The 12,404-nt window shown below is 45.3% G+C and overlaps 1 protein-coding gene across 11 annotated transcripts in view; it reads left to right on the forward strand.

Moving 5' to 3' along the window:
- The window catches only part of ALMS1 (ALMS1 centrosome and basal body associated protein), a 73,879-nt gene extending 68,648 nt beyond the window's left edge, over positions 1–5,231 (forward strand). For all 11 annotated transcript variants that reach the window (XM_075148369.1, XM_075148360.1, XM_075148361.1 and 8 more), the window contains one exon: positions 4,919–5,231. In XM_075148369.1, coding sequence (XP_075004470.1) covers positions 4,919–4,963 — 45 coding nt within the window. In that variant the 3' untranslated portion in view covers positions 4,964–5,231. The remainder of the gene's footprint in view (positions 1–4,918) is intronic.
- Positions 5,232–12,404: the final 7,173 nt, after the last annotated feature.

Genomic DNA, 12,404 nt, shown 5'->3' on the forward strand with positions numbered 1-12,404 from the left:
AATGCTGGCAGTCGTTGACTTGAAGTAGCGTAGTCAGCTGGAAGCAGAGCGGGAATCGGATCAGGAGTTTTGTATATAAGTGTGGTTTTGATTGGAAGAGGGATGATGATTCATTGCAGTAAATATTGTAATCTTTTTATCTTCCTTGATGATGCAGAATAGCTGTAGTGAGTAGCTGTAAATACAGTGAATGGTTTGTTTAGAATTTGGTTAATATGTTGCTGAGGGCATCAGTTTCTAAGCAGATCTGATTGTGCATGAAAAAAAGAACCACAGATTCTGTGGAATGACTCCAAAGATGACACAGAGTATTAGGAGAAGAAAACGGCTGGTACAAAAGCTAGACTAAAAACATATGTAATCTAGGGTTGTATCATTTAAATGATCTGTAGCACTGTACGGATGCAGCCTGAGCATCTCTCACAGTGACAAGTTTGTGAACTGCCGATGTAGAACAGCAGATCAGTACTGTGGAATAGATCTGACTCTTATTTTAATTGCAATCACCTAGAGGAGTCCTATTGTGCCTTATACAAACCTAGTAGGGGACAGTTCCTTCCAAAATTGTTTGGCAGATATCCAGACAAAGCTTGGGGAAGGAGAAGGAGGCAGAGAGAGTCAAGTGCCCTGCTCAAGTTTGTGTGTGGGTCAATGGTGGAGCCGGGCGTAGTACTCGTATCTCTGACTCCCAGGTCAGTGCTTAGTGGCATGACCTGTTCCTAATGGAACTTCTTTGTCCTTCTTTGTCCTCCTTTCCCCAGGGCTCAGTACTGGGGCAGGTCCTGTTCAATATCTTTATCAACGATCTGGACGAGGGGATCGAGTGCTCCCTCAGTCAGTTTGCAGATGACACCAAGCTGGGCGGGAGTGTTGATCTGCTGGAGGGTAGGAAGGCTCTGCAGAGGGACCTGGACAGGCTGGATCGATGGGCCCAGGCCAATGTATGAGGTTCAACAAGGCCAAGTGCCGGGTCCTGCACTTCGGCCACAACAACCCCAGGCAACGCTACAGGCTTGGGGAAGAGTGGCTGGAAAGTGCCCGGAGGAAAAGGACCTGAGGGTGCTGGTTGACAGCCGGCTGAACATGAGCCGGCAGTGTGCTCAGGTGGCCAAGAAGGCCAATGGCATCCTGGCCTGTATCAGAACTGGTGTGGCCAGCAGGAGCAGGGAGGTGATCGTGCCCCTGTGCTCGGCACTGGTGAGGCCGCACCTCGAATCCTGTGTTGAGTTCTGGGCCCCTCACGACAAGAAGGACATGGAGGTGCTGGAGCGTGTCCAGAGGAGGGCAACGAAGCTGGTGAAGGGCCTGGAGCACAACTCTGAAATGGGGAGCAGCTGAGGGAACTGGGGGTGTTTAGTCTGGAGAAGAGGAGGCTGAGGGGAGACCTCATCGCCCTCTACAACTACCTGAAAGGAGGTTGTAGCGAGGTGGGGGTTGGTCTCGTCTCCCAAGTAACAAGCAATAGGACAAGAGGAAATGGCCTCAAGTTGCGCCAAGGGAGGTTTAGGCTGGACATTAGGAGAAATTTCTTTACTGAAAGAGTGGTCAGGCCTTGGCACAGGCTGCCCAGGGAAGTGGTGGAGTCACCATCCCTGGAGGTATTTAAAAGACGTGTAGATGAGGCGCTTAGGGACATGGTGTAGTGGGCATGGGGGTGTTGGGTTGACGGTTGGACTCGATGATCTTAGAGGACTTTTCCAACCTTAATGATTCTATGATTCTATGATTCTCTTCTGGATTTTGACAGGCTAGCACTGGTCATCTTGATGGGGAGAATGATGTACTCATGCCCCAGCTACTCCAGTTCAAAGTGCAGCTCAGCAGGTTAAACTGCTGGTGAAACTGTTTGTGCTGAGGCATCCTGTTTTGGAGTGTCTGAGGCTTACACTCGTATTTTCTTGGCTGAATTTCTGCTTCTATTCCTGTCACTGATACCAAAGGAGTAAACATGTAAAAGTGTAACTAGGCGTACACCTCACTAATAGCAGTACAGCTGGCTCTGAGGGTGGGATTAGCTAGCAGTACAGTGTGGATGCCTTTTCTATAGGGTGTTGAGGGCTCACAGGTTAGGGATGATTCATATTTGGGAAAGGAAGCTATGAATTAAACATGTACACGTGCTCACACCTGTATGCACATCAACATGGACAAGTGTTGTTTGCTGAAATATCACTTACAAGTGAAATCCTCACACCAGAATTTAGAGGTATGTTAGGTATAACTGCATATTGATATAATTTATGGGTCAATACTTCAGAAAAAAGAATGAACACCAGCTTCTTAGAAATGTATCCTGAGGAGAAACCAACCAAACAAAATTGTATGTTTCCAGTGTGAGCAACGACTGCTACTAGGTGGGACATACTGCTCTCTGGAGGCAGCGTGTCACTCTTCGTTAGCTGTAGGGAACCAAGGATAATGATCTTAAATTAGTGTCCAGGTTGAGGGATGAGATGGAACTGAGTTTATTTGGCTCAAAATAGGGCCCCAAATTAGTGAATATATGAGAACAAAATTCTCCTACCTTTTGTAAAATACAACTGAAAATACTCATACAGGACACCTGAGAAGTAAGGGCTGTCAGTGCTTGTTTTAAGGCATTCATGTGCCATGGTGGCAATGTGGGGCAATGCAGTGGGAAGTGAAGACAGAATGAAATAACAGTTTGTTAGCGCTGAGTGAGGATGGGATCCTCAGGAGGAAACAGTATGGGCTCATATATAACTGGAAACTTATCAAAATTCCTGTGCTAGAAGGCGACTGAGGGTTGCACAGGCATTCTTAATTTTTTGAATCGTTAAATACTTTATTAAGAGAGCAAAGTTATTTTTATCACAGGATGCTGATTGTCTGTCCCAGTATCCCCTTGCTTTTGACTTTTAATTTCAAATAGAGCATAAAATTATACTAGTCAGATAAGGGAGTGGTGCATGCCCTTTAATTTTGAAAACTGTATAGTGGAGACAGATTTCTGATCTGATGGCAGCATAAATCAGAACTTTCAACCCCAGTGAAGTGAAAATGAATTTTATGAGTTTATCAGATACAAATTCATCCTGTTACCGATACTTTTCTGTTAAATGTAGTGAATTTGCCATTTTTGTAAATAGGGACCATTGGAAAAACGTCCATAAAGAGAACAGCAAAGTTATTAATGTATGTACTTCCTTCTACCACTTAAAAAAAAGGAAAGATATTAGCATTCAGGAACACTAAACACTTTATTTTATTTATGGATGGGACGTATCCTTTAGAGCCTATGCAAGATAGAGGCCACAAGGTGTCACTACCCCAAAGGAAAAAGCACATGCTTGTAGAGGTGTAAAACTGAATTGCATTTTGTTTGCTGCTTTACAGTATTTTTTTTTTAATGTTTGTTTTTCATCCCCTTGGCTACATTTTCCCTCCTGTCAGCAATATGTTAGGGTTTTTGTTTTCACTTCCTGGAAGTGGAGCGAAGAAGGGAGATAGCATCTAATTGCTAGCAGGGTTTGGTTATTAGATTGCAAAAGGGCCTGTGAGCTGTAAGGACTGTTCAGAGGCTTTGTGGTGTGAGGCGTTCTGAGCCCTTCTGAGGCTTCATGAAGTATTGGGGACAGATTTCCCTCTGAGATTCATGTCAGCAGCTTTGCTTTTTTTTTATATGTATGTATGTAAGCAGAGTGTATTCTGTATTGGTATATACACTATATATTGGTATATACACTATATACGCATGTATTGCATACTTCGTGTGTGTGTGTATAAAGAGCTGAGCTGCGTGTTGCATTGATCGGTGTGATGCAAAAGGTCTCTTCGGGTAATGGCTGTATCATTCCCACTGCTGTTAGTAATATATGAGTTACCCAAGCTCTTACTTTATCGTACACTTCTAAAAGCCACAGGATATGTATTCCGTGCTTCAAAACATCAGTGATCTGCCAGCTGAGCTGGCAGAATGATGTGGTGTTTCATTATCTGAATTGCCTATCACCATAAGAATGGGTCACACTAGCAGGTGCCTGGGGAAGAATACCATAACAAAGCCAGCATTAGCAGTACTTCTCAAAGATGCTCTAACAGTCTGGTGTGATTTATGTCCAAGGGGCTTTGAATCCATCTTTGGATTGGTGTGGGGGGTGTTTTTTTTTCTTTCATGAATTTGTCCACTTGCTTTGTGAAGTGTAAACGTCTGGTCTTCGCAGCACCACAGGGCAGAGTTCCACAGTTTAACTGCACAAGGCTGAGACTCTTCACACAAAGCGTTCTATGTCTTCTTGTTTTGTTTTGTTTCTTTAAAATCTATTTCCAGTTATTTTATATGATGCCTCCCTAGATTATTTCTGGAAGAGCCTACAAATAACATTGCCTTTTCACCTGCTTCAGGCTGCTTGGGGTTGTATAGACTTTCATCTCTTCCCCTTCAGTCATGGCTCATCCCTCCCACTGTAATGAAGAGTCTTTAATTTATTCAGTTTTTTGTTGTAGAAAACACTTTCTGTATCTTCCACTATGCTTGTTACTCTTCTCTGTAACTCTTCTAGTTTTCCTGTGTACTTTCATAAATGTATCGCAAATTGGGGAACAAACACGTGACGCCCAGAAGTTTGTATTCAGAAGATGAAGAGCGAGACATGCATCATGGTTACTTGGGGAAACAGTCTGTCAGCTGATGTCAAGATGTATTCTGACTCCCTAGACTTGTTTCTGACCGTTTCCACAGCAGCCAGCACAGGGATATCCTGGTGTTTTTCATACCAATGAGTGAGAAACAACTAGGCTGCTCTAGCTGTCCTAAAAGGTGTAAATAGCCATTTCTCAGAGGTGTATTACTCCTTGATTTCTGTTCAGAAAACTTATTAACAATATCTTCATGCTTAGCGTTTTTAATTTTTAGAGGAATAATACTCATCTCTCTCGCTTTGTTTTCATCTTTCAGAAAATCACCAACCGTGTCTTAGGGAGGAAGGTGCCTTGGAACTGACAAAGATCTCCTGTTCAAACGAAGGCGTATTGTGCTTAGTAAACTTGCAGCATAAAGGAGATTGTGATGTGAAAAAGAATGCAGTAAATACTTGTGCAGTGTATGTTTTGTGGTATTCACTGGTGTAATTTTTGTACTAAAATAATCTTGCTGTACTTAAGAATCAGTGATTTGATACGAATGACAGGTTTTCAAATAAATGGCTGTTGTTTGTAGTGGTGGTATGCATTTCCAAAGTAAACATAGTTTGGAAGTACTTGGTTCATAATATATTTGTAACTTCCTGATTGGAATAGCAGTTCTATATATTTATTTTAAATTGTTTTTAACAATGATTTTTACATTTTTTTATTTCCTATCTCAATGTAGAAAACTTACTTGTAATGTTTTGTACTGCAAAAACCCCTCAAATAAATAACATCAGGTCAGTTTGTAGTGACTATTGCAGGAATCGTGAAATGTATCTTCCCTGTCCGTATGGACAACATCTGAAGAAACCGGGCCGTAATCGCCTCTTACTCTATCCAACACAGAACTTAAGAACTTACAAGGTAACTGTAATGGCTGTTTAAACTGGGCATTATTAGCACTGAAAGAGTGGAGGAGTCATGACTTTGCTGAACTTTCGCTTGGTTTGCTGTCTTTCTGTATGAACCAGGAGAGTCTAACCAGAGAAATTTTTTGTGATGTTGGGAATTTTTAAGTCTTGCCTAGGAGAGTCCCCTTCACTTCATTAGGTGCTTGCATTCTGGCAGGATACTTGGTTGTGCATTTAACTAGCATCACAGTGGAAGGAGATGAAATATAAAGATTGTAGTTCTTGGTGATAGAAGCCTGAAGTCTCAGTTTCATTTGCTTATCGCAATAGAATTTCATATGATGTATAAACAGGAAAAGACATCTGAGGAAAACTGAGTGGGTGTGAACAGTGGTTTCCTATTTTCTGTACTTAAGATGTTCATAGCAACTTAGTTCAAGGAACAGCCGTAACGGTACACCCAATTCTGTGAGGGTGAGGCACAACACAGAGATTTTGACCTCTTGTGTTCACTGAGAATTTCATAGAACTTCATGTTTCACCCCTTGGCTAAGCCATCCAGCGATGGCTACAGTCGAGCTCTGCCAGCTACCCCTGGAGTTCACATTGGGATGTAATGAATTAAATCTTCAAATGAAGGGGAATAATGTGATTCCCTTGAAGGTCAGTAGAACTACACTAAATTACACTAGACAAAGATTTGGCATAGTATTTTTCAAACTGTGTCCTGTGCTAGTGGTACCACATGCTGTTAAAGCAGCTGTTATATCCTACCCCAGAGTCAGAAGGAAATACAGTGTGAGAATATATCCGGGTGTAAGATTTATAATTTATCTGCATGTACTCTTCGTATCAGAATAGGATGCAAAAAAAACTAGCCACCACAAAACCATGATCTAATATGTTGGAAGGCCATATCTGGTTTGGTCTCAGATATCGGAAGCTAAAAATGCAGATTAAAAATAATACAGTATCACATGGCTGTGATAAATCAGCTCAGAGAATGGCTTATCTTTTTAGACCCTTCCACTTTTCAAAATCTGTTTTTACCTATTTGCGCCTTCCACTATCTTGTCCTTGGGATCAGTTTGGATGCAAGTTGCTGCTTTGCCTTTTGAAGGGCTCTTCTGGGGCTAGAAAGCAGCTTTGTATGTTGCTGAAGCAGAAGGTGCTAAAACTTGCCTGTACTGAGATTCCTCATGCGATTCTCTGATATACATATGAATAACCTTTTCCTTGCGACGAGAAATTCAGTTGTGTTGGAGTCATGACAAGATCTTGCCTCACTGAGTGCTCATTTAAAGCCAGTTAGCTTCTTAAATATGCTTTTAAGCTTTCAATTGATGAAAAAACAGAGAGCTTAAGGGCCCTGCTGATACCTCAGGGGATGCTTGGAAGTCTTCTTACAGTCAGGTAGCACAGCTGATGATTGTTTTTATTTAAATGCCTGTAGTGTGCCTGTGTGTTGCTCCCTAAGAAAAGCATAGAGGGCAATAATCAAGTGCTTTGCAAATCGAAGAAAGGTAGAGGCAGTCCATTTCAACTGGTTGGAGTACCCATCCTCATCTAAGTAGAGAACTATACATTGTAAAACCTTTCAAAACAAAGAGCTGCTGCAACTTTTTTAGTGTTTTACCTTCCTTAAAAACATTCACTAACTATCAAAGTCGCTGTCATTCTGTGAGTCAGAGTTGCAGCTTGAGAGCTTTAGTGACAAGTAGCTATAATTCCTCATTTGGTAGTAATATCGTAGTGTTTTTCCTTTTGCTAGGGGAGAAGTGTTTGCTGCTGTTTAAAAAATTTTCTATTCAGTTTAGTATATCAGAGTGTGTGATCTGAAGACTGTGCTTGGACTGTGCATGGTTTATTGGGCATGGTGGTGTTGGGTTGACGGTTGGACTCGATGGTCTTAGGTCTTTTCCAACCTTAATGATTTTATGATTCTGTTTTTTGCTGGTCTCTGGGCACACAAAGAATTTACGCTCTGCTTTCTGAAGTATTGTAAAGCAAACATTCTCTTTGCACACAGGGGAAAAAAGAAAGTTTTGTAGAGGAACAGTATGAGATTATTTGACTTTTTCCCCAGAGGAGTGAGCACCTGCAATTCCGGATGAAATCGGGAGGAGCTGCAACTTCTCAGAACTTCTGAAAATCAGGTCCCGCATGGCCAGGTTTAAAGGATGCAGGTTTCCTCCTCAGCCCTGTACTCCAACAGCGTTATCATCCGTCCTTCTCTTGATTTCTTCATGAGGGATGCTAGTGAAGCTGACTCACACCCATTCCACTACCATTCCTTGTTGTCATCAGGTCAGATAAAGCTTGTGCTGGGTGCAAAGCATCCAGTGTTTATAGTTCTATGGAAGGAGGCTGTTGACATTTGGAGTCATTGGTTCCAACACGCAAAGCTTCTTTCCAAAAACTCAGGAAATTATGCTCGTCTTGTGTTGATTCCAGAATGGAGTCATCTCTTCTTAATCCACTGCTCCACAAAGACTTTTAGGGTAAATTCTGCAAATCTTTGGAAGTTTAAAGAGGGCAGAACTAATTTTTTTTGAACCCTACAGGAGCAGGCTTTTGTGATTAGTTAATCAGAAATGTTCTTTGATCAGCATTTGCCATGCCCACCCCCACAATGATTATTGTGTAGGTGCCAAATGCATGTTTGAGTCTCACCAAAAGGCCGGCTATCGTAGCTGCTATCTCAAAAACTGGGAAAGGGCAGCACGGTTGTCTGTTGAGTTGTCTCTAGAAACTGAAAGCAGCTTTGGTCATTGTTCATTTGTACCTTGTTCGTCATCAAATAAATACAATGACTGGTCTTTGGCTTTGGCTTGCCTGTAGATGTACTGTCTCCAAACTGAACTTGAAGTGGGAAGTGTGATGGATGGATGTGCAGGTGAGGTGGACAAGGCAATGAAACAGCAGAGAAAAGGGGTGTAAAAAAGCCACCTTATGCTTTGAAAGGTTCCTTGTTTTAAAGTAAGAGGCTTGTTTGCCCTTCAGAAACACCTTCCATTTCCTCTTTAATGATCATTTCCACTAGTTCTACCTTTTGTATTCCACCCTGATGGACCTTTTATAATAACATGGTAAGTCCTTTGGTTCTTGGTGGATGTTTGTGGAGTCCTTTCTATGGAGAACCAGTCTGAAGTTAGAGGTCTGCCGCATCAGGCAGTGATGGGGGAATGCTAGAGGAGCTCGAGCAGATGTTGTTTGGGACATGTTCTCTCATCGCTGGTAACTGGAAAGATCGCCATGGAAACCAGTTGTAAGGATGATGTAAAAGAGAAGTTGAAGCGCGCGATTTCCTTGGAAAAGGAAGTTCCCCACAGAATATAGTCGCGTATACTGTACATCTGTCTAGATACAGCCTGGTCCAGAGTGGTTGACTCCTGGAGGACTGCTTCCCTAGAAGACTTCTTCTGTCTGCCTCCCTCGGTGGTAAATTTGCTAGTGGTTGTGCCTGTAGGAGGACACAACTGAATGACTGTGAAGAGGAGGAGACTGAAGAAGGAGATTTGCCCCGTGCAAAAGCAGGTAAGCTAATCGCTTCTGCTTATCCATGAGAGCATCCTGGTTTATAATTCATTTTTCCTGAAACAATACCCTAATGAAGAAATTACTTCCTGGCTGGCTGTTCATTACCCCAGATCAAACTTTAATCCAGTAAAGAAGATCTTAATATATTGCTTCCTTTATGCTGCATCTATTAGTTGGCCAGCTGGGCGGCTGTACTTCTGTAAAGCTTAAAAGTGTAACATGAAGTCATTGGACATGCTCGTCGTAGGCTTGGGGAAGGAATTCAGCTGAACTGCTGTAAATGGAAAAGACACGATTCTTTCACACAAGCAAGGTTTGAAAGTCAAACTTTTATTAATATTTTTCTCTCTACATCAGCAGATAAACTGAATTCTCCAGGCCAAATTAGACCCTGCGGGAGGGTGAATGACCTCTGCATGACAAATGAAAGCCATGTTGATTAATACACTTCTGGAAGGCGCTCAAATTCCACGGTGATGAGGACAGTTGTAAGAGGTTTTGATAGGGGAGAAGGGTTGGTTTTTTTTTTTAATACAATTTAATTTTATTCATGTATCCATGTGCTGCAGCCCTGTCGTTTTCTAGCTTTATCAGAAGCTACTTCAAACTTGGCTTCACAATGCAAAAGAAAGGAGAGACCTCAGCTCATTTTCCCAAAGTTGTGTTGGCTGCTCTACCCGAGTTCGATTCGGTACGTCCCATGAATCACTCTGCCGTAGGGGGCTTGCTGCTGGCCTCTGCCGAGTCTCGTTGAGTCATCTGCTGAGTAGCCAGCCCTGGCCTTCCCCTGGAGAAGAGTAAGTCTCTCAGACTCTGAGGCTTGCCGGTTGGATCTGGAGGACGTAGTCTACCAGCTACGCACTGTGGCCTCCTGAATGCCTGTGCACGAGGAGTTGAGTTCCTGTGGCATTGTGTGCGGATTGAATGGTCATTTTAACGGGAGGTTATATGAAATTGCATCTAAGGAGACTTTTTTTTTTGGTCTATCAAGGCACAGGTTTTTATGAATGGCATAGAGCTGTTTTACTACGTTACAACTGCCCTCGTCCTTTGCAGAAGGATCCAGGCTAAGACCATTTGTGCTGATGAAGCAGTGGTGGAAGACCCGAAGTGTGGGTGCCCGGGATCTTCCTGAGCACACCTCCTACGCTTGTGTGACTCGATGTGCTGGTGGCCTCCTTCGTGACTATGAAGGATGAGTGCCTGGGAGGACAGGAGCACGCTGAAAATAGATACCAAGGGGCTCTCCCTGTCTTTAATTCTATGGTTGTGAGTGATCCCCCGCCCCTGCTTCACACGTGCTGCTCTTGGCTTTCGCCGGGACGCAGAAATCCCCGATCTCAGGCTCAGCTGCCAGGCTGCGTGACCCAGCTGCAGACCATGGTCGGGTGCCACAGCTTCTGTAGGCTTTTGTCAGCAGAGATATCAAGTGATCGAGGCTGTAGGCAGGGGGAAGAACGCCTGTTCCTTTGCACAAAAAGGCCTTTTATAAGCTGCTCTGGATAACCACCAGCCGTTGCGATCCCCAGCCCCGCGTAGGGCCACGTACTTCTCCACGGCCAACAGCTACGCTCAGGTTCCCTGTGCCGGTGGGAAGCAGAGAGACTTCTGCCTTCACCTAGCCCTGAGGCTGCGCTACTTTCAGTAATTTGTACCGCTTGAGAAAGCGGAGGAATGAGGAAAAATGTCATGTAACATGTAGTAATGGTGAAGCTATACTGGGATTGATGGGCTGCTGGGGGAAGACTGGAGCCTGTCGGCTGTCCAGGGTTTCCTCTGGCTTATGGTCCCTACTCCATCCCAGTCCCTGGCTCACCCCTCCGTGGCAGTCCTGGCCACCGACTGCCCTTTCGTGGAAAGACGTTCGCAGCGCTCTGCAGCTCTGCACAGCCTCGCCCCTCTGGACCTTGCTGGTGATGGTTTCCTGACGGCTGAGAGCCCTGTCATGCATTTGAATCTCTCCTAGTTGTGTGCCAGGCTGCTGATTTACGGCTGTTCTGCTGAACTTCCACCGAGCTGCCTGGATCCAAGAAGGGGACGGCCGTGCCCTCTGTTTCTCACCACACTTCCGCAGGTTTATTCTTTGGAGTGACTTTAATTTTTGCAACGTTTGTCCTCTCGTGGAAGTGGTGGGACCAGCACAACCCCTCCGTGGTGAGCTTTAGCAGGAGACTGCCTTCAAGCTTCAGGGGTTCCTTTCTCGTGCTCTGCAGAGCTTGACCCAGAAAGGGCGGAAGATGCTTGGGAGAGCTTGTGGTGAGAGTGAGGTGTTGCTAAATGGCATTAACCCACCTGAAAAATGCTGTATCTGAGGCTAATGGGGCCTTGAAGGTGCTGCTGAGCTGGGGAAGACTCGCTAACACTGTCCAGATGTTTGCATCTGCTGGTTGCACCCGAGGGCCCTGTTAACAGGACCTCAGTGGATGTTTGAGTGCCAGGAGGGCTCTGACTGTGCTGCTGCCGGGGCTGGGCAATTTAGATTCACCCTTTGTGCTGGGAAACCCCAGAAAAGTCCCCTGTCCCTTCCTCTCCCAAAATGTCACCTTGGGCAGGCGTGCCCAGAGGTCCCTAGGGCACTCCGGGTAGGGGTGTCTTGCAGCTGTCCCTATTTTTAGAGTAAAATCATTCGTGAAGCTTTAATTACTAGCGTTAATCGATATTATTATTATTAGGGCTTCAATAACTATTGATGAATCCTTGCGCTGAACTTAGGAGGAGAGTTGGGTGACCCTAGGAAAGTGAACAGCACCTCATCCCCGCGCTCGCTCTGTGGGGCGGTGAGCTGTGCCCCCCACAGGTTTGGTGGGGCCAGGTGCTGGCACCTATCTCCTGCTAGAAAAAATATTAATAATAATAACTGTGGAATTGTGCAGAAGCGTCTCTGCTCCGTCTCGCCCTGGTGGGATGGATGGGGTTATTTAATTGCCTTTCCCCCCCCTCCCATCGTTGCACAGGCTCTCGGTCCCCCCTCGCTTCTCCTCCCGGAGGAAGGGGGTGCAGCGGCGGCGGGGAGCCCGGGGGGGGGTCGGCGGCTGCCGGCCCGGCTGCGGCGGGATGCCCCGGCGGGGGGAGCCTGGGAGCAGCCTTCTCCTCCGGTCTGGTTTTCATTAAGCGGCTCGGCTGGGCCAAGAAACACAGCAATAAATAAAGGCGAACAATGCCGTCCCCCTCCCTCCAGCCGCCCCCTCCCGCCGCCCAGCCCAGCATCCCGCCGGCTGCCTGGGAAAGGGGGCTCCGGCCGCCGGCGAGCGGGGCCGGCCGGGGCGAGTGAATGGGGCTGGTGGGGGGAAGCCGGGCGGAGGGGAGGGGACCCGAGAGCATAAGAGGGGAAGGCAGGGCCGGCGGCGACGAGCAGAGGCGGTG

Source organism: Calonectris borealis, chromosome 4 (genome assembly GCF_964195595.1).
Source record: "Calonectris borealis chromosome 4, bCalBor7.hap1.2, whole genome shotgun sequence".
Lineage (NCBI taxonomy): Eukaryota > Metazoa > Chordata > Aves > Procellariiformes > Procellariidae > Calonectris > Calonectris borealis.